We start from the raw sequence: 27,109 nt of genomic DNA, 5'->3' as shown, positions 1-27,109 counted from the left end.
CTGAATACGCCCTCTGGCGAGCTGGTGGTTACATAATACCTAACGTATCATGTCAAGAATTAGTCTTCGAAATGAAGAAACAAAACATACCTGATTTTTGCTGATGCATCGCAATGTTCTGTAATAATATCCATCCCAGTAATCCAGCAATAAGTATATATTATTTTTCAATACAAAATAAACCACCATTGTCAAAGTGTTAAAATAACTGTATTATGTTTTGTACCTAAATTAACCCACGTACTGAAATAATAATTAGAGTGTTTTCTTGGTTACTTGGTCTTTTCTTTCTGTGGCCTGTACCTGTGGTTCTGATTGGCAGGTGTATATTTAGACGGTCCCCAGACACTGTCTAGACACACTAAAATGACGTGCATCTTTCATTAAGATCACATGTTATTGTGTGACAGACACCCCTCAAATCATAATGGACATTATCAGCCGTCACCGGCCTCAGTGGTGTCGTGGCAGGTCATCGGTCTACAGCCTGGTAGGTGCTGGGTTCGGATCCCAGTCGAGGCATGGGATTTTTAATCCAGATACCGACTCCAAACCCTGAGTGAGTGCTCCGCAAGGCTCAATGGGTAGGTGTAAACCACTTGCACCGACCAGTGATCCATAACTGGTTCAACAAAGGCCTTGGTTTGTGCTATCCTGCCTGTGGGAAGCACAAATAAAAGATCCCTTGCTGCTAATCGGAAGAGTAGCCCATGTAGTGGCGACAGCAGGTTTCCTCTCAAAATCTGTGTGGTCCTTAACCATATGTCTGACGCCATATAACCGTAAATAAAATGTGTTGAGTGCGTCGTTAAATAAAACATTTTTTTCTTTCTTATCAGCCATCCTGCTTTATTACTGTAAGTAATTCTGTAAAACCCTTGATTAAGTAGACTTTCCCATCTAAAATAAAAAAAACTGACCAATTATGTAGTCCCCCAAAAAAGAAAATTATCACTTGAGTATCATGAGTGGTCGTTTTTGCTCGAATGTACCCTACCAATAGGCCTAATAATATGCATTTGTTCTTTGGATTTTTTAAAAGAGAAAAATACTGTAACTCCATTTCATTCTATTGATGCAAACTGAAATATATTTAGTTAAATAGTTTATTATACTACCAAGTCATTTATGTTGTTTTACAAGTCAGGTTGATGAAAGCGAAGCGCCTTGTCGTAAATTAGAGCGTGTTTGTTTACATTGTGCAACCAAGAGTTGGATGGAGCTAACGTCACTTCGCCACAAGCTATACCACCGGATGTCATAAAAACAAAACAAAATGGCTGCCCCCAGTTAGCAGGAATAATCATGGGGTTTTTTATTAACTCTAAAATTACGCGTTTTTCATTTGTTAAAGTGTCAGTATGTATTGGTGGTCTGGGTATGCATCTATCCAACACATAAGGCTCTTGTTTGAGTTGACTGTCCCTTTAACTATTTATAGGTGGAGGGTTTTATTAATCTATGACAAAAAGAATATTTCATCAAGAATGTAAATTTTTATAATTAAATACGTGGGTTTTTTTTACTGGAAACCATTTTGTTTCTTTATGTTACGGATAGTGGTGGGTAGTATTCTGAGCCAAATACTAACAAAGAAAGACAACACAATTTTAAAACACACAACACAATTTTATATATCCTAAGTTCAAGGGCCATAACTCTATCAAAAAGTGGTAAATCACCATGAATGTCAAGCTTGATCTGTAACATGTATTATAAAGCTATACACAAAATTTCAACTCAGAATCTTGAGGCTAATGCAAAAAACAGACTAGAAAACTATATGTGGAATAGACAGACGAAGGATGGAGAAAAAATCTATAGTTCCCTTAGGTTGGACTGGGTGGGGACTAACAAGCAAAACAAGAAAATATTTAGGATGAAGCGTTATGTTAGTAAATGTCCAAGAAATAAAGATATCCCCTCACCCCCCTCACCCCAACCAAAAAAAGGCTTACTTTCTTTTAAAAGAACTTTTTAAAACTACCAATCTAAGTCAAAATGGCAGTTGCAGAGTGCATATAACATTACCATATAAAGCACCAACCTGAGGGCGATTTTTAACCAGTTCTGTTAGAATGTAGTCCAGTGGTGGCACGATGTAAGGAAATGTTCCGTTGAGGTGGCCATTCAGAGTGACTTGGGGAGCACGCCCAAACTTTGCTTCACAGACCGTCCTGAAAGAAAGAAACTCATGATGAATACACTGGTTTCAAAACAGAAATACAACACAGTGAACAGCTTTTTAAAAATATTGCTATTGTTTTAATGAAAAAAACAATTTTAGTTAAAAGAGTTGCCATCAAAGTTTATATGGTAAATAATTTTCACAACTAAATGTTTTCTACCTAGTTTTGTAGGATCATGTTAAATGCAGAGCTGATTAGACGACATTAAGGATGAAACTAACAATAGCTATGGGAGTAAGGGACTCAAATTCAGACATCAGACAGGCTAAGTTGCTTCTAGCATTTAGTTAAATACAACATATTTCAGTTTCACTTTTCTAATGCTACAGATTCTAGAGCATGAAGTGTGCAAGTTGTGTGGGGTTTTTTTTTAAAGCAGAAATATAGTTTTTGTTTGATAATAAATAAAATTTTACAGACTTGGGGTTCTTCTGGCTTTAGTGATCATGCATCGCAACAGTCTAACAGTACTCTTGTCTCATCAAACAATAGTTTTCAGTATGCTAACATACATGTTCGGAACAATGGAAGGTTGTGACACAGGACAACTAGGACAAGCTTCAGTGTTTAGCAATTTAGAATTCAGTCCAAATGTAAGAACTTTTCCAAAAACAGATTAGTCGATAAGTCACTGTTGTTTTCAAAAGAAAGGAATTTTTTTTAAAGCTGCAATCTAGATATTCCATTCTATAATATATTTTAGTAAAACAATTTTTTTTTTTTAGTTTTAACAAACTTGTTTATTTTTGCTATTAATAGACATTGTCAACCACACGAGCCTTGTTGCCAGTTTACCACTAAATAGCTCTCCAAATGTATTATTTTAATCACTTCATATATAACATATTAATGGAGAAAGGTTTCTGCTGAAGATTTAGATGGATACTTAAGAAACATATTGCTCATCTTTTCAATGCATGGTTCATATAATATGTTACATGAGAATTCCATAGACGCTCAAATCCACACTGTGAGAAGCAGGATGTTACAAGGTATCAATTTCATTAGAACAGTCTTTGAATGTGACCTTGACTGCATATATAATATAAGGAAAATGGAAGAATGGCACATTACAGGAACAAAAACGAAACACTTAAATATTAAAAAGGTACTTTAGATTCAGGTTTTAAGAACAAACCCAGCACGCTGTTCAATTAAAGGCTATTGGGTGTCTACGAAATGGTAATTCAACAACAATTTTCACTGCAAAAGCTACACGTAACATGTATTGCTATTACTGCTCAGCTATCAACATTGGAAGAGAGAATGAAGAAGGCAAGTTGTACCTCAATCCCAGTCAGGCGAGGATCTTACCTTACAAATTCAGCTTTCTTTTCAATTAGTTTTCGCGGAGAGAACCCCACGTTGATGATGCCCACATGGTTTGGCTGTGAAAAATACATGTTATCTAGGACCTTTTCGACAAACCATGTGCAGTAAACAAGACTCAATTTAGCTTTTTACTAGAGCATGATACATAACTTTCATATATTACTGGCAAGTAGAAATATCAAATATCCACAAATTGCATATATCACTGGTAAGTAGTAGAACTATCAAATAGACTTCATACATAAATGATCAGTAGTAAATTTCAAATCTTAAATGTGAAGTAAAGCATCTACATGTAAATGGTAAATGTAACTTGGTTAAAGAAGGTCACTCAAATAACACAGAAATATTTGCCAATAGTATGTATTATATTTGTACAATTTTCAAGTTAATATAAAAACCACCATTTGCATTTTTAGCAAAGAGTTATAAATATATATTTCAATGTTAAAGTAGTATTCACATTTTTTACATTTGTTTATTTGAGGATATTGTGGTTACTACTAGTAAACAATACATTTAATATTTTAATTAGATGTCAGAAGTAAGAGTCTTAGTTTCCTTGGGCAGTTAATAATAAAAAAAAAAAAATCTAAATGCAATTAACATGCATACAATTTTTTGTTTATGGAAACAAAATTATATTTGTTTATCACTTGATTTCAACACTTAGTCAAGAATTAAAATTTTTTTTTTTTTTTTTAACACCACTAGAGTACCGATTTATTGATCATTCGCTACTGGAACATTTAATCATTGTGACACATCTTCAGAGGAAACCTGCTACATTTTTCCATTAGCATCAAGGGATCTTTTATACACACTTTGCAAAGACAGGACAGAACTTTTTATTTTTTTAAAAATATGTTGGAATGGGAGAAAATTCAATGAGTCCGGTGAGGAGGCTCGATCCTATGACCCAAGGACCTCAAGCGAACACTCTACCAACTGAGTTAAATTCTGCAATCTTAGTTAAGAGAGACAGAGAGAACCAAATCTGCTGCTATTACATAATCTACTCCGGAAACATTGGTTGAGTCAGCAAAAAACCAGTTCATCAATGGTGAACAATACTATGGCTTATAGCACATTAGGCAAACATTATAAATGAACTATATTTATCCCACTCCATGCCATCCCCTTTTATAAATAAGGCAGACATTATCACCATGTAGAAGGTAATGTATTTTCAAATGGTCAACATCCACATAAATAAAGTATTTTGGCGTTATATCATATGTAATGAAGATAACTGTAGCAGGCATGGAAAGGAAAGGGAAGAAATATTCATATGACGACACATCAGCATCTAGCAAACAGTATCCTCCCATCCACCATGGGAGCATTTATATGTACGGAATAGGATTTTATATCTAAAACCTCTACTTCTTATTACTGAATGGTTACTGTAACCCCTGGTACAAACAGAGAAAAAACCCATCTGCCACCACCATATGAACAACTTTTACCAAACAACAGAAAGGGATTTTTTACCAAACAGAAAGGGATTTTTTTACCAAACAGAAAGGGATTTTATGTGTACCTTGCCCCAATCAGGACATCACAAACTATATTGCTATACATACATACATCATTGGCCTTTGATATACCAGTCATGGAATAATGGTGAAAAAGAAAAAAACATTTAATTTACAAGTGGGGATTCAATCCTATGACATAGCAAGGGAGCAAACTCTGAGCCACATTCCACATGTAACACAGAATGCATGAATGTTTTAATGACACCTCTTGAATGTTAGTTTATTGAATGAGATTATCATGTCAATCCACTTAGAAAAATACAACAAAATATACACTGTAGTTTAGTCTTAAGATTTAAAACAAAACAAAAATCTTATCCTGGATATGAACTCTTAACTTTAAGATTAACTTTAAGATTACAATGGATATTAATGACAGTTTAGCAAATATTTCTGTATTTTGTATATAATTACAAATAATTCTGTAATTATTTTGATTTATGATACAAGTATATGTATAATGGAACCTATCTGACATATATGTGTGTTACTAAGGAGTACAAAACTAATATTTTAGACTTAACACTTGGAACAAATTCTAGATATATAAAGATCAAAGGGAGATAATGCTTAACATAAAAGTGATATTAACATTAGGGAATACAATCATAATACAGCCAATAACACTTACCATTTTTGCATTTCAGTAAAAGATAATATATTTTTGCCTATGGTTATTTGTCCTTCATAAAATTTGTACCGTCTAAAGTATATGTTCCCAGTAATAATAATACAATTTGGCTGCCTTTATCAAAACTAAATATTACCTTGGTCAAACAATTAGAAGTTTTCAGGTTTAAACAAAAAAACAGTATTATAATTTATTAAAAACAAACATGTCTTCAAAACAACAGAATCATGTGATTTTTTATTTTATTTTATATAAATCATTCATAAAAATCGGCTCACCTTTTCGTCATGCAATGACAAATGATGTTCAGCCAGCATGCGTATACCAAGGCGAGATGTCAAAGTCTTATCAAGAAAAACTTTGATAAGGTTAGGGTCCTGAAAGCAAAATGACAGAAACATGAATAATTCATAAATGTTGAAGATCCTTGCACTCCCAACATACGGTGCAATATTAAACTATCTACTGTATTCAAATCTAGAATCGTATCTGAATCAGATAAATTAAAACCAAAATAGAACTCATTATTTGTCTAGTCCAGTATTCAAAGATATGAATTATTCATTCTGGTTAGCAATTTTGCTGTAGAATAAAAAAAAACCTAAAAGAAAAGAAAAAAATCCAGTTACATTAATATCTGATTGTCATGACAGTTATTTCCCATCAAATCCATGTTGAAAACATATTGATGGTTGCATTTCAGATGATAAATTCTCATGTTTAGTACAATAGATTCATCACATTGAAGGAAGCTTCACATTCTATTTTTACTTCCTCTCTTACAAGAAAAGGAGTCACATGCCATTTAAAAGTTTGAAGTAATTTACAAGCAACCATAACTTACTCAATTCTAATTAAACATCACAAAAAACCTGAATGTTTTTTTTTATAAACCCCCAAAAATTAAGTCATTACGTAAAACCGGTCATGAAAAGGACATTAGAAACAGATTTACATGTATGTGTATTTTTAACTAAACAACTGAATAAGTTGTGTTGTTTGTAATTATCAACATTGTTTGGTTATTTTTTATTAATTTATCAATGTATAACAGTAACAAGTTTAGTTACAATTTGTGACTGTTATACATAGATAAATCACACAAAAAATGACAACTCATATATATATTTATTCTGATTACATATTGTTTCATTTATGTTAAGCAGAAGACTAATAATAAAGGAAGGAAAGGTTAACGAAAATATTTTATTTTAGTATTAATGTGTCTACCATTATTATTATTAGAAAGGATGATTTTTCTGTCATTCATTTTTCAGATATATTGGCATAATTCATCTCAGATTTCATCAATTTCGATTTCAAAGTTGGGTCAATTCTGTTTTTCTCCATTTTTGGAAAGTCCATTATGTCACAGATAACAATTTTTATTTATTTATTTAAAGAATAGCTTAGAATACACATTTATTACTAAGCTTCACAAACCTTGATGTGTTTTTTGGACTCCCTGAATCCTTCTGCCAAGAGAGTGACCACATCTTTATGGTCGTCAAGCAGATTACGTAGAGTTTCAGAGTACTTTGCATCAGTTTCAAAGTCAGTTACCTGAAAGGCAAGACTATAAATGTTTGTACTGCTGTATAGTTAAATTATCAGCAACCACTGAATGCTGCTGACCCTGGGTTTTGAGGTAGATACCAAATTTTTTTCACATAAGATTAATTTAGAGAAAGAAAAAGAAAGAAATGTTTTATTTAATGATGCACTCAACACATTTTATTTACGGTTATATGGCTTCAGACATATGGTTAAGGACCACACAGATTTTGAGAGGAAACCCGCTGTCGCCACTACATGGGCTACTCTTCCGATTAGCAGCAAAGGATCTTTTATTTGCACTTCCCATAGGCAGGATAGCACAAACCATGGCCTTTGTTGAACCAGTTATGGATCACTGGTCGGTGCAAGTGGTTTACACCTACCCATTGAGCCTTGCGGAGCACTCACTCAGGGTTTGGAGTCGGTATCTGGATTAAAAATCCCATGCCTCGATTGGGATCCGAACCCAGTACGTACCAGCCTGTAGACCGATGGCCTGCCACGCCGCCACCGAGGCCGGTATTAATTTAGAGCTACATGTACTACAAACACCATGATGACTAAAAACACAAAATAAAATTGTTTAATTGATGTGTAAGTTAACTGAAAAAGCTATAACACTGATAGTTTTTTAAAAATTATACTGTCAAATAACTTTGGTCTATGGCTTTAAGAAATGTACTAATTATGGAGTAATTTAAAAGATCAACTGCAGGTTTAACAAATTAACATGCAGGCAGAATATGAATAGCACCTTCACAAAAGGGAGAAAACTCTTCAGGCATTGGTGTTAATTTTTATATACTATTTAAATATAACCAATACTATAAATCAGGAAAATAATGTGTTATGATATTATTGCATTGGAACAGGTACATACAAAAATTCATATTTTTATTAAGGAGTGTGACAAATGCAACTTCAAAAGAAATGCTGAGCCATTTTAGTTTTAGTTTTATTAACAAAAAGTTGGGATTCGCTTTGACAGGGCAGTGAAAGCAAGCCATGTTTTGTTAATTGGTAGTAATTTCCTCCATTTCTTCTCCATAACACTTTACATTTTCTGGAAAAGAAATATTACTTTTATTTTTAAATGCATACGTCTGTTGTACTGACTTTTATTTTGCTGTTTGTCTTTTTGTTTCAGAAGAGAGGGTGGTGGAGGTAGTGGTATTATTGGTTAAAAATATAATGGATCTAGTAATTATTGCACTGGTACATCAGTCATATTTGTCACATTAATATCTTACTAGCACCGAGTTCATGATTTATAGAAAGTATGCATTAATATACTTACAGGTGGAAATTCTGACAAGATATGAAATGCCCGAATATATAGTTCATGCTGAAACAAAGCACAAAATGTAATTAAGTATGTTTGTGTATGAACCTATTGAATAGTGTAACACAAGTAAATAAGTTTCAGCATAAAATAAAAATTACCATCAAAACAGTTGTAGGTTATTCACCTTTTCTTCCATGGCAAACAAACACAACATATTCACATACACACAGTAACAGGTACTTGTAATTATCTTATATCATTTAAGATCCTGCTCTAAAAAGCACTTTGTAAATAAAGATAATTTCAAATGTGTCCAGTCCGTCAAGCAATCTATTATTTGGCCACATCCAGTCCCTCACTCTCTTCTATACAGATGAATATTATGGATATACTTTACTTCTATATAAAAGATGAAAGTCTGTTTTGTTTTAAAACACCACTAGAACACATTGATTTATTGATTCATTGGCTATAAAAAAAAGAAAATAATTCAGACATATAATCTTTGAGGAAAACCACTACATTCATCCATTAGCCACCTATAACAGATCTTTTATATGCATTTTCAAACAGACAGACAACACACTCCACAGTCTTTAATATACTAGTCATTGGGCATTGTATGGGATGGTGGAAAAAATAGAATTAGAGAATGGATTAAGAACAGTATTCAAAATAAGCACTTGTCCGTTTGTCCCCGACAAGTGAAAACTCTATTCGGACAATCAAAATGTGCCTCGTGGTTGTCCAGTGGACAAATAAAAAAATTCAGTGCAGTTTCATTTTGAGCAATCCCATCCTGATACTTAAATAAAATAAACCATTTACCAGGTATTTAGACAAGTGAAAATATTGGCGAACAAATATATTTCAAGATGTATTTGTTCAGTGGACTAGTAAACAATTCTGCATATATCTATCACTGAAGAAGTAACTAAGGCAAGTGCAATGACATCAATCTATGAAATGATATATGTAATGTTATAAACCTATATCATTTTAGTCTGGGCGAGATAGGGTTTGACCTTCCAAAAAATATACCAAAGCTGATTTTTGGCTCACTGATGCCATATCATATGTAGATTGATATATTAGGAGCCTCACGCTGAGGTTGTTGGGGATTTTTTTTAATTGGATTTGTTTCAGGGGTAGTGGAGGGCCATAAAGAATGAGAAAAGTGAGTAACATGGAACTTCACTAACAAAAATTTATTACCAACTCTTACAGGTATAGGTGCCTATAGTATGAAACTATACATTAGTAGTGCCTTAAACCTTAATAAGTTGAAAATATGCTGCTCACATGACTATTTCCTGAATCACGGGGGACTAAATGTAACATCGTACGATATAATGGTATTCGGTTTAAGACGGTTTGTATAAGGCTTCTAAATACAATGTCTACAATGTAAGGACACAGCATCAATGTTATATAGAGTCTGCACTGTATAAAAGGAAAGGCTTTTAATTGAAATTCCAATAAGGATCCACGAACAAAGCAAGCCAGTTTACACATTTTCGAGTGCATCACCTTCCAAGATGACGTCTGTTTGGTCAGCAGAAACGTTGTTGCAAGAGACACCCCGGCAATCACTGCATGCAGGGACACATGCAAGTCCATTTTTCTTGCAGCTACACACCATTGATGTTGATTTGCAGCTTAACACACAACATAAAGAATAAACTCTGGCGCAGCATCAATGTCAATCTTGATTGGAAGGAGGAGATTATTCTCGAATCTCCATCCCCACTCAGTCGGATCTAGGTATTCTAGGTTCAGCTTGGCCCATTGACATACCTGAAGATGCACCCTGAGTGCATGGAAGTATACTGCACGCCCAGTTGGGGTCAGAGCTTCCGGTGTTAGCTTTTACTTGCCCAGTACCATCAAATGCCAGTCAGCATGAGCAATGTTGTGAGCGTATCATCCACTTTTCCATTGTAGACACTTAGCATAAGGGTGTTGCTCGCAGTGCCAATTTGTTCTTGAGTGGCATCTAAGTTTGCAAAGCAAGAACCAGCTTACTGAATAATATCAGACTTCAGTGTTTGCAGGATCTTGAGCTTCCCTTTGCCATAGGTAGCAGACGTTGTGTCACAGCCTCCCCAGGCATCAGCTAACAGGATAAGTTCTGAAGGAATCGGCAACTTGTCCACGAGGGTTTGAATATTCCACCACATCGACACTGCTTTGATTCTTGATGCATTACAGGCCATTTCTCTAGCACGCTCTTTTATTGATGTTGTATAGAACACATTTTCCATAGTTGTTTTCACATGTTTCATCAACATAATACATACGTCAGTGTCATCACTTGTCACAACTACAGATTTTCCAGTTTTGGCAAGATCAATCGCAGTTTTGACAATGAGAGCATTAGCATCTCTCACTTTGAGAGTTTGCAATACGGCACTCAGTCAGTCTCTGACATAGTAGCTTGATCAATTGACTTTTATTGGAGCTATTACGAAGGAACTCACCCTTTGTTGACACGTGCGTGCTTCCATCTATGGTGATTGTAACATTAGCAGCCACCCTACCACTAGTTTGACGTTGTTGCTGTTCATTTGTTTTTATCGAACGATCAAAGTTGTAACCATCGAAGACCACGTATATTTCGTAGCTGCCGTACAATGTGAAACAATGTGTTTGATGAAGTGAGAAGCCAGATCATTGTAGGCGCATTGCAGAACCCATGGAGATTGGTGGGAGCTGCATCACCGTCCACAACACAACACTCAGCATTTGGCTTTTTAACACGAAGTAATTGCTTAAGTAAACTTGTGTAATTCCGACTTTCGTGTTTTTCTCATGAACCCATTTTTGAAAAGGGCAGTGGGCTCTGGTGTGAACTCATAGTTGAAGTTGTTGATTTGGACTTCTCGATCTTGACGAACAGTACAAGTGCGTCAATGTGCACCACCTTTTTGTCCACTTTCACTCCCTTTTTGTAACCATTCAAGCGTGCATACTTGGTATTTTCTACTAATTGAGGCATCTTCAAAGCACACTCCATCTAGCTTCTGCTGTATCTTAGCTCCAATTGCTTCGGCATCGTCACAACTGATGCCGTCATTCTCCCCAGCAGTTAAACCAGTTGAGAGACTTTTCAGGGTCGGGACGTCAGGGTCAAATGGATTGTGGTTTCCGAACCACACAGCCAACTTTTTCATATCCGACCAATCTCGTGATCTCCGACTCGTGCTTAGATCTACGTGCTGTTCACTCGTTCTGTGTTCCATCTTTGTGAGTGCACTCATCGCATTGTGGATTGCAGCACATCGGTGCATGCTGTTGATCAAGGTAGTGCGTACTGACTCTGTTACTCCTCGCCCCCGTGTTAGACCCCCTCGACTTTTCAAGGATCGCATCAAGACCTGTTCGATGATAAGGTCGGTCCATAACCCTGCCCAATATCTATTACTCCGGCACACAGTATGATATCCATGCTCATGGAAACTTTCATACACCCATGGATAGTCTGTATTCAATTGAAGAATCTGCTGCAGGTACATCTTTGTAGACTTGGCATAGTGCACATGCCCAGCTGCTGCAAATAGATTGATCATCTTGCCAACTGTTTGCAGATGCAGATTCCAATTACCGTCCTCTCTGCGCGAATGAATTCTTTGATGATGCTGAAATGCCGAGGCATTGTATCCATAATTTGGCTGTATGAGACGATTTTCCCAACTCTTCCTTCAGTTTGCCAAGGTTTTCTCCCAAGTTCTTCAGTTCTAACGACTTGGTGATCTCTTCTAGTCCACCTTGATAGTCTTCTTTGATGGCACCACACAGTAAGTCTATCTTCTCAACTTCCACATAAGATAGTGGCTTCAGGGTACTGTTCCCCATACTAACGAGATTCTTACTCCTGTCATCATCATCGTCTCCTACGTCATCGCTCTCATAATCGCTGGCACCATCATCATTCATGTCTGACTCGCTGTCATTGTGCGAATAATCTTCTTCACTACCAGCATCAAACTCAGTTTCACCTGATTCAATAGTGATCGTTGCTGGGAAAAACTAAGACAAGTTTGAAGTTAACAGACTCCAACATGAAAAATGCTCTGAGAGCCCCTGCAATTGCTTTCCCAGTGAGAATGTGTGTTACCACAACCTTTCCAAATACCGTTTCGAAAGCAACGCTGAGACCAGACTCTGACATGATGATGGCTTCTTTATTATAACCACTTATAAGCTAATAAGTACTTTAAAAGGAAGTATATCTTCAAAATTACCTAATTTGGGCGTTCATAAATTTCCCCGTATTTTACCGCAATACATAAATTAACATAAAATAATTTCCCCAATAGACTCAGAGTGAGGCTCCGAGTATGTTAAACTGCATAAAATTCAGCTTCAAATGGTACCAAATACAGCTTTGGTATATTTTTTGGAGGGTTAGCCCTGTTTTGGGGCTATCTCGCCCAGACTATTTGAGACACAAACATATTTAGGATTGTTGTTTTTCTAAGCCTTTCCCATCTAAGACTACTTTGAGGGGTACGATTTTTTCATTCTTCTGGGAGTTTCAAAAAAGAAAGTCTGATACTAATTTTAATGCTTTAGCATACAAAAACAATATAAAGAAAACAAAAAAGGTTTTTCATAATGCCATAACTAACTTTATTAATAATATTCCTGTTGGTCACACCAAGCCATCAACTACAGACCATTAAACATGTGTGACATCTGTGTGTGCTACTTTTGGCAACTATAAATCCCCACATCATTACTGATTAATTATACTGGCTAACAATGGCACTTGTCAAACAACTTGGATTTGATTAATAACATATACAGCGAAACCCATCTAAAGCAGATCACACTGGGAACCTAATATTTATCAGATTTAGACAGGATCTAGTGTTTACAGGGAGGGGAGTACTTTAGAATTTAGAAAATTTGGGACCATGAAACTTGGCCAGTTTTGAAAAGATTGTGGTTTTATCAGGGTCCACTTTAGATAGGTTTCAGTGTAATTATATAATGGTAGAATGACAGATGAATATTGCTGTAATTACTAGTAACCATAATAGTACAGGAACTCACCACTTGCAGAATGATTGGGTTACAACCAACAATAAATGGTAGATTGCGGAAGCCTGCAATTCGATGCGCAATACGAACTGGCAGCTCTTTGTGCAAATACTGGGCACTACGCTAAAAAGAAAAAACATTAATTAATATAAATGATTAGCAGTGCTCAACAAAGCAAGTTCAAATTTACTCTTCCCTGGCCAGTAAAGTATAATATTTTAGTTGCCAGCCACTTATATTTAGTAGCCAGCTAATATATACTTGTAATTAAATTGATTCATCTGCCATTTTACAGCACATTACTAATGCCGTAATTGTTATTAGGACTGCATTCGCATGAACTCGTGAAGAGGTGATTCCTAGTTGTTAAATAGTAATTACAAGTTACTGTTTGTGTCCGGTTCCACTAAAACAGTGAATGACTATTAACTATCATTATCAAATTCGGTACCCAATACTTGTATTAAACGAATTTAAGCGAATTACTGTTTTAATGGCACTGCTAAAATATGCATTTAAATTGCAGTACTCATTAAAAGTTAAATAAAAGCATAGTGATAATATCTACCAGGCTTCAACGTGTTACTAGTAGTTACCAATCGGCTACCTTACTTTTGGTTTAAATAATATTTATTTGCGTTACATACTGCCTTGTAAATCCATAAATACTGTTTTGTAAATAGTTGTATCTTTAAAGCTGACTAAAGTCGAGTCATGAAAATAGAAACATCCTCCACTGGTGAACATGACTTCCGACGTGATTAAAACGACATTCACGATTGGAGACGCGTTATCGTGGAGGGACCCATTATCACGATAAGCACAAGACGATTGGAGCACAGCATAACACATATACAAGTTGACATTTAAAATAATTAATGTTTGAGTTTCAAACAGACAAGTAAAGACATACAATGGCTCAACAATGTCATTTTAATACATAAATAAAACCTGGCTCTAAATGGGACATGACTGACTTGGTCCAAAACTGAACTGAGACCGAATTATTTCCAAACGCTTGATATTCAAGTTAAGGGAGATAACATAACGAAGTATTACCTCCCACGTAATGTCACCGTATTTACTCTTGAATACTGAAAAATCATTATTCATAGTCCAATTAACATGTCTCAAACTTTGATTTTTCAAACAAATTACCGATAGAAAACACGTTTTACGGAAGATAAATTGCTACTGGTCCACAGTGTTTTTCGATGTCCAGTTTTGTTTACAGATTAAAGTAAAATTATTGGACAGTCGCCAACTGGCGAATGTGATTTTATTTTTTAGACGCCAGGGAATGTTTTTAGTCGCAATGGCGAGTATTTTACTGATTAGGAACATGAATAATGATTTAAACTGGCATGGCAGGCATTGAATGTGGGGATTTGTTTTTTTTAACTCTGCCAGAATCATAAAATGAAATATTACAGATATTTTGGGAGTCAATTTCATAAGCATACACTTCTGACCTGATATCTACAAATCGCAGAAGCCCAGAATCCAGCTAAATTCACAGCCTGCATTGTATTATACCCTAATGATCTACAGTAAATGCTTTTAATGTAACACTTGATAACACATTCAAATTGCAATATTATTAAATATTGCTACCTCATTACCCTATCAGTTCCTCCAGTTTTGCCTATAATAAGAGGGAACAAATGAAGTTCAGTTACAACACTCATCATGCTGATCACAAAAACAACAAGCATCCTACAACATGTCCCTACTGGATGTAACAAACATTCTTATCTCTGCATTCAAAGGTCATAACTATGTCAAAAAAGGGCCAATAACCATGAAAGTCAAACTTGATCTGTAATTCCATATGATAAACCAGAAGGGTACTGATAAAAACAACTACACTACCGGTTAACGGGACAAACTATTCTAGAAAGGAATGGAATATTCGTTCAATGACACTACAGCACATTTTAAATTACAGTTGTTTGATGTCAAACAAGATTATGACAGTTAGGTCTTAAAGTAAGACAGGAAATATGCAGCTGCATAAGGCCTACCCATATAGAATATAATAAATAAGGGATCTTTTATATGCATTTTTCCATTAATTTTCTTTTTCAAACTCTAGTGAGCAATTTTTTTAATTCAGATACTAACTCTTTAAAAAATAATAATAACTTCTTAAGTAACAAAAAGAATAACCTTTAAAATATTTGTAAATGGTAGAGTTTTCCAAAAGTTACCTCCATTTAAAATGAAAACTACATGTAGCCTACATAATAGTGCAGATGTCTGTGAATTGCTCATGATTTAACTTAATTTATTTTTATTTTTCAACAAGAATTATAGTATATAATATTTAATACACCATAAGATCCAATGAATTTCCTGTTACATATATACCACTTATTACATGTATAAACAAACACATAACAATGACATGTATCATAAACAAAGGCAGGTTATTGCACTGCATTCTCCCTGCTGCACCTACTGTGACCTACTCATGGTCATGTGTGATGTTATTTTGAAAGAACATTGGTTCTTTTTAAGGTTGAGCCAAGTTGCTGCAAGTCAACAACATTCTTTTAGATTGTTGTTGTTGTTGTATGACTATTATCAGATGGTACACATATACGCATGTTTGGAAATAATTACATATACTTATGACATGAATATGTGTTAGTAGACTGTTTAACGTTTAATATCTTATTTTGAGTAACAACAATATGTGAAAAGGAAATTAATGATGCATGAACACCAACACAAACATGCCCCTCCAGCTTCCAACCGTACATGTATCTATTATGACCCTGATGTTAGGGTATCAGGTCGTTTCGCCCTTATTCCCGATCGCCCCATGTCGTTTCGCCCCCATACCGGGTCGTTTCGCCCTCTATACAGGGTCGTTTCGCCCTCATGTTTATGTTTGTGAATAATGAATAAATTTGTTTACGTGACTCTAGTTGCAAATCAGATATAGATTATCAATTTGTAACCCTTTATCAACCATAAACACCATTTATATGTATATGTTATTATGTGCAATAGTTTAAAGAACCCCTCCCCTCACACCATCCCAGTTCCTACGGGCCTGATGTATTTTATATTAATAAGTACAAAGACTAGCCTACACAATGATATTGTCGATAGGACATATTAGTTATAAAGTGCTTTGGTGTGTGTGTGTGTGTGTGGGGGGGGGGACCGCTTTTTTGCAAATTTGCGAAATTGGCCTCTGTAATATCCATTGACGTGTCATGTTTACATCTATGCTGATGAAATATTAAAAGGTCCATTTGCTTCAGTTTACATTTAAAAAATGCTTGTTGTATGCTATATATGGCATTGTTGTTGTCCTTGTTATTAAAATAATGCGTATTTTGTTATTAAAATGTTTTAAAATAATGCGTGTTTTGTGCTTTTTTAAACAGGTTTTAACATAACATATCGATGTCTGTTCTCGTTACAGCCAGTTTAGGGCAAAATACATGCAATTTTCTGCTGTCTGCCATTTTGGTTTTTTATGGAATACTCTTATAGAGTGGTGAAAGACTCTAAAATATTAATATAAAATCAATGATCTCTAGTGGTATCTTTAAACAATCAAATATTAATAATAATAAAATAATATGATGTCATAACATTTGCATTTATATCATAACATGTTATTACATTCAACGGTTGTTAGATTAAGTCATATCCTTTCACCCCTCTTGTAGAATATTCTATAAAAAAGTCAAAATGGAAGCCGGCACAAAATTACATACTTTTTGCCCTATGCGATCTCAGCGAAGTCGATACAGGTGACATGGTTATCATCTAGTATGTGGAATCCATGCCATTGTTTTTTTCAAGATTTCTGTCTGGACAAAATGTGGGTAAAATCTAACGAAAAATAAATTTGTTGTAGTTGTCCACATTTTGTTTCGGACCACCCCAATACATAGGGGCGAAACGACTCATAATGGAGGACGAAACGACTCATTCTAAGGGCGAAATGACTCGGGGCGAACGGGAATAAGGGCGAAACGACTCGGGGGCGAATAGGAATAAGGGCGAAACGACCCGGATTCTGATGTTAGTGCAAATTTCAGAAAAAGTTACACAACAAAACAGATGTCAAACTCTGCTAAGTACATATGTATGTAGCATATCAACATTATTTCTTTGACATTCAGTGGTGAAACTGAATATGCCAGTGATGGAAATATAGACAAAAGGATTTCCCAAAATAAATAAGAAAAGATTGAGGTAACCACTGTTACCATGACATCCTTAGCAAATTGGATAACTGTTACACCCTATCTCCAGTTTAAGAATAGGCTGAGAAAAACAACACACCAGATGTGCCTGTAAATTATCAATTCAGTGCCACTGTACTACATATCATTACAGCAGTGTTCCTCAACTTTCTGATACCTGATACCACACTAAAACAGTTTAAAAGGTTAAGGCAAACTAAGAAATATATATATTTTTTTTGTTTACAAGACACTGAAATAATATTGTGGCACATACAGCATGGTGAGGATCACAGATCAAGAATCACATAACACCAGTACTACTAGGCCACTGCACAGCTTTTTCAGAATCAAAGATCAAGAATGCAGTAATCTCAAATAATGCCAGCATACAGCAATGTTTGCAGTGTGTCCAGAGATTTGAAATGAAAATAAAGGAGATTAAGCCATAGGCTTTATTTGCGGCTGTGGGGTGGTGGAGACCTATCTTGTTACACCATAGATGGAGAGTTATACATTTTGACATGAATGGGAAAATAGACAATACACCAGTATAAACCAGTTTTTAATGCAGAAGAGCTCAGTTTGTAAGTATAAAAGTCACTTGAATACAATTATACACTCAATTGTGAGGAAATAAGCCAATAAAAATTTGTCAAAAAAAAGAGGAGGAAATAGAGGAAATCTAGCAGAATCATGAAATAAAGGAGATTATTTGAAATAAAGGAGACGTGGACACACTGGTTTGTTTTGTTTAATTACACCGCTAGAGCACACTGATTTATTAATCATCGGCTATTGGATGTCAAACGTTTGATCACTTTTGACCCGTAGTCTTAGGAGAAACCAGCTACATTATTCCATTAGTTTCAAGGGATCTTTTATCTATGCACCTACCCACACAGAAAAGCCTTTGGTATACTGAGTCTGGGGTAGGTGTGCCTGAACCTTCGGGATATGGGCATGAAAAAACAGTTCCCATTTTGATATACCAAACTAAGGCTTGCAATTAACAAGGAGCAATGAACAACTGCCACTCAAAATACACAGTATGCTTTTTGATAAAAAGTTTCATCAGCAGATTTTGCTTTCCATCTTAAAACACTATTCAGATTAAAGTGGCATCATGCAGAATATTTTTATTATTTAAGCATATAGAACAGAAAATCCAATTATGTTTGGTGCATAAATGACGCCGCACTCCGCATTGGTTTCACTACGCTGGCTTATCCAGGTCAAAAAGAAAGCCAGTATTTTGAAAGTGGGACACTTTTCACGGGCTCGTACCGATCTCGGTTTTCATTGGCTTATCACAAGTATAGAATTCCCCAACAAGAGATCACGTGAGATTTCGCAATTTTTGAACAAATTTAACTGTCTTGATTGAGGGGTCGTCTCATATCTCCAAAACATATTTATATCCATAGAGGTATGGTACAACGCCTTTCCAGGGGTTGGTGGGTGGGGGATTTGCCTCGAAAATTTTGACAGTGGGCAGCTGTTGGCATACGCTTTACATGTACAGGTGTGTTACTAATTACGTAACGCTCTAGGGGAAGAGGGTACTGTGTTCGATTTACGTAACATTTTTCAATGTTATTTTTATTCATTACTTAGACCTAAACAGGTGTTTTTTAGAAATGCGTGGTCAGTCTAGGATCAAACCCCATCGGCGGGTATATAAAAGACCATGGTATGTGATATCCTGTCTGTGGGATGGTACATATAAACGATCCCTTGCTAAAAAAAAAAAATGTAGTGGGTTTCCAAGGCGCGTGTGCAGGGATTTCAGCAGGGTTGGGGTTATAGACTGTGTTGAGTGAAGTCTATATGGGGTCATGCATGCTCCCCGAAAAAATACATTTCAATTTTTTTTAAGCTTGGGCAAGTAAGGGTTTCGACCTCCAATACCCTCCCCCTGCACATGCACCTGATTCCTTTCTAAGATTATATGTCAAAATTACCAAATGTTACCAACAGCAGATGGAAGGAAGGATAGGATATGTTTTATTTAACTACGCACTCAACACATTTTATTTACGGTTGTATGGGGTCGGATGATTATTAAATCAATGCTTTATCTTTGATGTCGTTAAACACCCCCCTCCTAACTTTATCCTTTCCAAACGAAATAATATTTATTTGAATTTGTCAATTTTAACACGTAAAATTAAGAAGTGAAAACGTTCATTGTCTACTTTAGTATATTTTATTTTAAAAATATATACATGATTAATGTGTTACTAGTTACAAACTAAACTTTGAAAGTTCTACTAACACTTTATAAAATATCAATTCTGAAATAGGAAGGTACGACTGTCGATAATACGTTGTCAAGATCAAACTGGTTTTAACTACAGCGCAAGATTTCTCTTTTAATTTTTTGAGACGAACCCTACAATTTGAAATCGGCAAACGCATGTGTTAACTGAAATTGACAACAGGCTGTCGTTTGTGCTTTGCCGAGCTATGGCGGCACAGCCGATGAATCAAGCGTATACGTTTAACAATCTCCGTTCATAGCGAACGCACACAAGTTTTTTAAAAGTGCATTTGAGCTTGTATTTCACATTTGTACATGATGTTATAATATGGTAACCAGATAATGTAACTTTAAGAAAGTACCGGTAGTGCTGACTATGTTGACATTAGAACAACTAATATTAAAACGGGATCTACCAGATTATCACAATGCTAACAGTTTTCAGGTTTTTATTCCATGGATTTTCATGAATAATATATAATAATCGAAAACCTGTTGGGTATAATAGTGATTAGAACTTATAGTAATGTGCATCCATTTTGTAATTAGTCAATGTTTCACTATTCAACACTTGCAGAATTATATACCTGTACTTAGCGAGTAGCATATGAATGCCATGGCCTCCTTTTATTGCTACAGTACAATAATAAAAGTATTAGATTATGATGTACCTTGACTTGTAAGGTAATCTCCCTGGACTGAAGGGCATAAATATCAAGGTCACCTTAAAGTTGAGGATATTCATTTATTTCGAACAATGTACAATGTATTATGTAAATACTAGTATACAAACTGATTTTTTTTAAACTGTTACCTGACACAAGATGCTATTCACCTTGGGCTCTGTTTTAAATAGGGTAACAAATAAAGAAAATCAAATCCACATGAAATAAACAATCTAATTTTTGAACAAAAAATTTAAGGAAATAAATTTTTATAAAAACTTTTATCTTATTGCACTTACAGTAACTCAGAATGGTATGCGGGGTTCACATTTAATAGAGCCCATGCTGCAAATTGCCACAATGCCCTAGACATATGCTCCAATGCCCTGGAAATTACCGTAAATCCTTGAATAGAATACTATGCTTCTATAAAAAAAAAAATCGCGATGCTCCGAGACCCGGCCTCTATTCAAGGCAGGCTTATATTTGTTTCATACAACAAATTTCTAACATACCAGTATTTTAACAGATAACAAAGTCAATCGCCTATCTCACATTCTTTTGTTCAGATATTATTTTGAAGATTAACAAACCAGAAAACATGCATGCAATAAATACCAAATTTAACTTGTTAAAAAAAAAAAAAATTCCACAACTGTCAAATCATTTGCTGTTAAAAGAAAGTTATATTTTTCACAGCTGCCGATTCTGTCACTGTTGAAATAAAGTTAATTCTGACAACTGCTGATGTTGATGCTGTCGGTATCAATTTCAATATCAACTACGTCTTTGCAATCAACGCTGATGCCATCATCACTTGATAAAGCTACCTTTTATTACAAAAAAAATTAAAATGTTGATTTATTTATTTTGAATGTGTGGCTATTAATGCCACCCCCCCCCCCCCCCCCCCCCACCCCACCAATCTGGGCCAAATGGCTGTGTCCTCTTATTTGCAAATTCAAGGCCTGTGGTATGACAGTACTCTACTTCCGTGGTATTTATCAGGAAGTGAAGTCTGCACATGGCAGCTGGAATTGATTGGTTAGTTCTCATGAATAAATGCGGAGTCTTAGAACATCTGTAGGATTTGCTACATAATGATATATGGAAAGAAGTACATATGTATGTAAATAGTCTTCAGGAATTTGACTCGTATCTAAAGTGATATGTGAAACTCTTAAGTTTACTACTGCAACCAACCCTTTTGATTTTATGCAAATGTTTTTCTTATTTTAATAACTTTTTCAATTTGGTTCTAAAATTGTCTAACAAGCATAGATTTGTTTGTATGTTTCACTAGTTACTAATTATAAAAATTATTCATATTATATGCATGTAATCAGAAGAAAATAAAAATCTTTATCAATACTGGTATTTCATTTCAAATTAAATTTCCACCATTATGAAATATAATTGGACAACTGACTGTTACCAAAAACCGTACCAGAACAATTGTATGTTACATGTATACTTAAATTTGAGTACATTTCAGGTAACCCATGAGTTCAGTTTGTGTAATATTAATGTAAATAATGTCCTAAATTTAATGTCGAATGAGAAATAAATTATGTAAAACCAGACTGTCTTGTGCAATTATTAACGGCATTTTCAGAGAAATTTGTTTTATATTAATTACCCTAATTAAATAAAAGCTGTAATTTTTTTTTAGTAAACTGCAATCTCCAAGAAAGATACACAAATACAGAATTCTTTCACTGGCAGTTGGTGCTTGGAACTCCTGATTGTCTGATACAATAACTATAAAGTGTATGTACACGTATACCGCATCTCATGCAGAACCCAACAATTAATATGCAATGTGCATTTAGTTGCACTTGTCTGAATGATCATCAGTTTCATGGATCAGACCGGATATATCTACAATGGATACTGTCTGTAGCACTCATCAATGGTACTCTGGTTATCCTAGTAAAGCTGCTATCATGTATGAAATTACCGGTAGTTCATACTGGTAGTTAAGCCATGCAATTACTTTTCTCTTTTTTCCAAACAATTCTTAGGTTCAGACGTCATTGTACATGTACTACATTTAAGAAAACTTAAGCATGATTAACTTTTTTCAAATATTAATATATGCCACTTGCATTTTCTGAATCATTAATACAAACATTTTAATATAAAGCTTTTTTCAAAATGCACATAATATTATGACCAGAAAACTGAGGAAAAATCCAGTGAAACAAATATTATTATTCAGGGTTCACCCTGTACATTGCTGCCAAATTAGCTAATTGCTAATTTTTATACAAAATGACTACAAAATTTAGACTTTGGCAAATAAAATATTTTTCAAATTATCCACATTTTAATGATTTTCAAGGAAATACTCTACATTGATGAAAATTGGCTAAACTAAAATTTCTTCCAGGGTGAGCCCCGTTATTGTGTACATACACTGCATAAATGTACATGTAGATCTAGTATGACACATTTGATAACATTAACCGAAGAGTTCAGAAGGTGAACAACCTGTGTGCAGTGATGACAGTGACCACTTGAAACTATGTAGTTCATGTACTGTGTAATGTGCCAGCTACAACATGTGTTTACCAGTTACTACAACACCTGATCTGGATCTCAGCTATGTACAATACCTGCATATATTATATACATTTGTCAGGTCACATCTGACTTTTATGTACCCGGATATGTTGTTTTTGTTAAATGAATCATTTATTTTTTTAATCAGACCAACCATAAAAAAAGATACTGTTTGCTATAAATCATCAAATAATATTTTATTTCAATTAAAAAATTGTTTTAATTAATATTACATTTAATAAATTCGTCACAAGTATTTTTTAATATGGAAAATATCAACTGAGTCTATGTTAAGCCCCGGTCACACTGTCAAGGATCAGGACGCTGGGTTAGCCACGGATACGATTCGGCATCATTTGTGACAATCCGTTATGGTCCGTAGCTATCCATATGAAATCCTGATCAATCGTAGTAGTACTTGTATGTCCGTGAAAATTTTGAACATGTCCAAAAATTCATCACGGATTGAACAACTGTAGTACATTCTTAATAATACGTAGAAGAACGTCATAATCCATTCTAATCCGTAGTAAACCGTACTTATCTGTACTTAATCATAGTAATCCCCACCTCAAGCCCCGGTCACACTGTCAAGGATCAGGACACCGGGTTAGCCACAGATACGATCCGGCATCATTCGTGACAATCCATTGTGGTCCATACTAAACTGTACCGATCCGTAGCGCTCCTTGTTGTCGACTAACCCCTATCCTTAATAATCCTTGGTTTATCCGTCGAAAACCGTAGTTAAACCGTGGTGCATCTGTGAGGTTTTCATCAGTCATGGATCTGGCCAGACGATCCTTAACAGTGTGACCTGGGATTTAATCGGTATTTGTTGAGGTTGATATTTTACATATTACAAACATGAGTAGCTAATTCTATTTTTCCAATAGATAACACTTTTAAAATAACATTTTCATTTGATATTTATTAAATCACAGTACTGAAGTAGCATCCATCGGTAATACAAGTTCATCATGATTAGCACAAATTAGTTTGACATGACACATTTTAACTAAATCTCATGAAAACGTTACACTCAGGTGTACAGCTCTTATTGGCAGCAACACATTATTACCTTGCAAATTTGCATATACCTGCAAATTTGTATACCATTATAAACTGGGTTAATTAATACACTAAATTATCACATAGGTTTATGACATGGATATCAAGGGTAAGTTGTAGAATAAACAAAATATGGTACATGTATGTATTTTGGTCAGTTTGAACTATCGGCTCATCATTATCAGGATGTAAATTTAGCAGAATTCCGTCTTTCCAGAAATCACAGAATTTGAGGTGGAATCGTAACATTATGAGGTGGAATCCAATATCTCTAAACATTCATACATTTTGTACCGTATATCTTCGCCTGTAAGTCGATCTCGGCTATAAGTCGAGTCCCTAATTTCAAGCCCTGAAAACGTGTTTTTTTTATTGACCCGTTTATAAGTCGACCCATGAAAAACAACTTATAAATATTGAAGTATTTCTTATTTTCAGCACATGAGAACAATAATGTACAATATTTGAACAAAAGAAAATTATTTTACAAACTTCGGTTTTCACGTTTTGTACATCGCAAACAAGTAACATAGCATCAAAACGAAATATTCCCTTAGTAGATAGTGAAAGCTGTTTGGCTGTTACTGTATGTGCACTGTACAGCACCGTTTTGTGCACAGACAACAACTTTATTTATAAACACTGACAACAGATCACTACAATAAAACTGAAAGTATCAGTTGGCCTCAGATTACAGTTATCTTCCCATTTGGTTGTCCAAAATCCGGAAGTTTCACCGCGCAAGTAGTCTGCTGTTTGACTGTGATTATTTCATGGCAGACAGCTATGAAGTGGCAACTGTTTGATTGAAGTGACAGGGGATAGCATGTAGTTTGTAAACATGTGTAACTTGTTGACATTGAAGACTTGTTTGTGGTAATTCCGGCCCATGCAAAAGTAGTGCTTTTTGTGTAAAATGGGTGTACTCCGGCCTGGTTTAGAGGGTGTGTCTGTTTAAACCAATATGCTGGGAGAAAGAGCTGGACAACAAGGGTTGTCCTTTTCAGGGTATGTGTCCCCCGTGCAGGCAAAGGTACATACAAAACTTCACGGGCCTGCTGATATTAATAAAAATGTTATAGCCACTAAGGCTATATAGAAACATATAGCGAAATTAATTGTGGTCTGAGGCCTGATATAGTTCACACATTACACCGGTTAAATGCTTGATTCTGATGAAAGTATTATGACCAGAGAGGTGAAATTACACAGACTGATTGTGCATACCACAAGGAATATGAAAACTAATTTATTTATTTTCTAAATATTTTATTAAATTAAAAAACTTTTTTTTTTAATTTATTAAAAATTAAAATTAAAATTTTCAACTTTTAAATTTCAGTATCCTCCAAAATAGCATAAAATGACCTCTGATGTTACTACAGGTTGTTGCAATATTTTTTAACAGTTTTGAGCTAATAATTTGGTAAAAAAGAGCAAAAGTTGGATTTTGTTAGTCAATATTGAGATTTTAAATTTTTTTACATATTGAATTTTAATGAGTTTCTCAATTATTGCAATTGGACAGAAGATCTAAATATAGTGAATATATCACTACTAAATGTAATTAAACACTTTAAATAAATAGTATACAGTTTTTAACAAGATTAAGTACTCTAATAATACATTTCACCTACATTTATGTAAATTACACACTTCAGTCATTTTTCAAAAATGGTCTTTTATCCTTAGAAAATCTAATAGGCTAATATTCTATGCTGTCTGAATGTATTTATTTATTGTGTTCAGTAATCAGATGCTGGTATACTTGTCAAGTTTATTGCAGAAAATGTGCCAAAAAGGTTAACATTTGGCTTGTAATACATATGGCAGAATAATCCATAATGCATATTCAGTGGTCATTACTACAAACATCCTTCCAATCAAGAAATACTACACTGAGGTATCCCAGACACTGGCACATGACTACACTTGTTAACAGTTATCACTGGAAACTGAAAAATATGGTGCAAGTACCTCTTGGTAGGATTTATATCAGCATTTTGTAACAAAATCTTCATTTTCAAAGTTGTCGTCAACAAAAAAAATATTATGGTGTATACCTAAGTAATATCTGTAGGGCATATTCATATTAATATGCATTTACATGGACTGTTTTGCCTTTTACAAAGTGGCTACATGTCTAATACAGTAAATGAAGTAGATTAAGTAAATACAGCAGGTCAAAATTGAATATGAGGCCTATCATGTCTAATTTTCCCTGAAATTAGTGTGTAAACATTTGTTGCAAATTGCCCCAATTTTGTGACTTGCACCATCCCTCTGACACATTTCTAATAATGTATCATGAATTCAGTCACCATATCTTTACTAAGCCTCCACTTATCATATCTAAAATGCAAAATTTTACAGTTTTAGATTTTTTTGTTTTTCAAAAATTTAAATTTAAGTTTAATATTTAATTAAAAATGAAGTAAAATCTAATGATTGATTTTTTTTCCTTTAAATATTTCAAAATCTTTCCAAGACAACACTGTGCAGATAGAACATATGTAGAAGAAAAAATAGCTGCTCATTGTATGAAGAAATTCCAAAATTTGATAAAGTTATTACATTTTGAAGTTAGTGTCCCTCAAGTTTCCATTGCTAAAATTGGCCATGGCAAGGCACTGTGGTAGGTGTTTTAACACAGCCTCTGTATACTCTCAGTTTAAAGGTGACATACCGATACTTACTGAGCATTGCTTTAATATGTATATCATTGGAATGCATTAGTGTGGGCCAGTTTTTAG

The 27,109-nt window shown here is 34.7% G+C and overlaps 1 protein-coding gene across 1 annotated transcript in view; it reads right to left on the bottom strand.

The window, feature by feature from the left end:
* LOC121367979 (3-methyl-2-oxobutanoate dehydrogenase [lipoamide] kinase, mitochondrial-like) overlaps positions 1–27,109 on the bottom strand; it is a 46,888-nt gene that overhangs the window by 10,546 nt on the left and 9,233 nt on the right. The window contains exons 3-8 of the mRNA XM_041492453.1: positions 13,594–13,704; positions 8,548–8,595; positions 7,137–7,256; positions 5,972–6,070; positions 3,504–3,577; positions 2,053–2,177 (exon numbers count right to left, since the gene is read on the bottom strand). Coding sequence (XP_041348387.1) covers positions 2,053–2,177; positions 3,504–3,577; positions 5,972–6,070; positions 7,137–7,256; positions 8,548–8,595; positions 13,594–13,704 — 577 coding nt within the window. The remainder of the gene's footprint in view (positions 1–2,052; positions 2,178–3,503; positions 3,578–5,971; positions 6,071–7,136; positions 7,257–8,547; positions 8,596–13,593; positions 13,705–27,109) is intronic.

Source organism: Gigantopelta aegis, chromosome 3 (assembly GCF_016097555.1).
Source record: "Gigantopelta aegis isolate Gae_Host chromosome 3, Gae_host_genome, whole genome shotgun sequence".
Lineage (NCBI taxonomy): Eukaryota > Metazoa > Mollusca > Gastropoda > Neomphalida > Peltospiridae > Gigantopelta > Gigantopelta aegis.
This window is presented reverse-complemented; position numbering and strand designations above follow the sequence as displayed.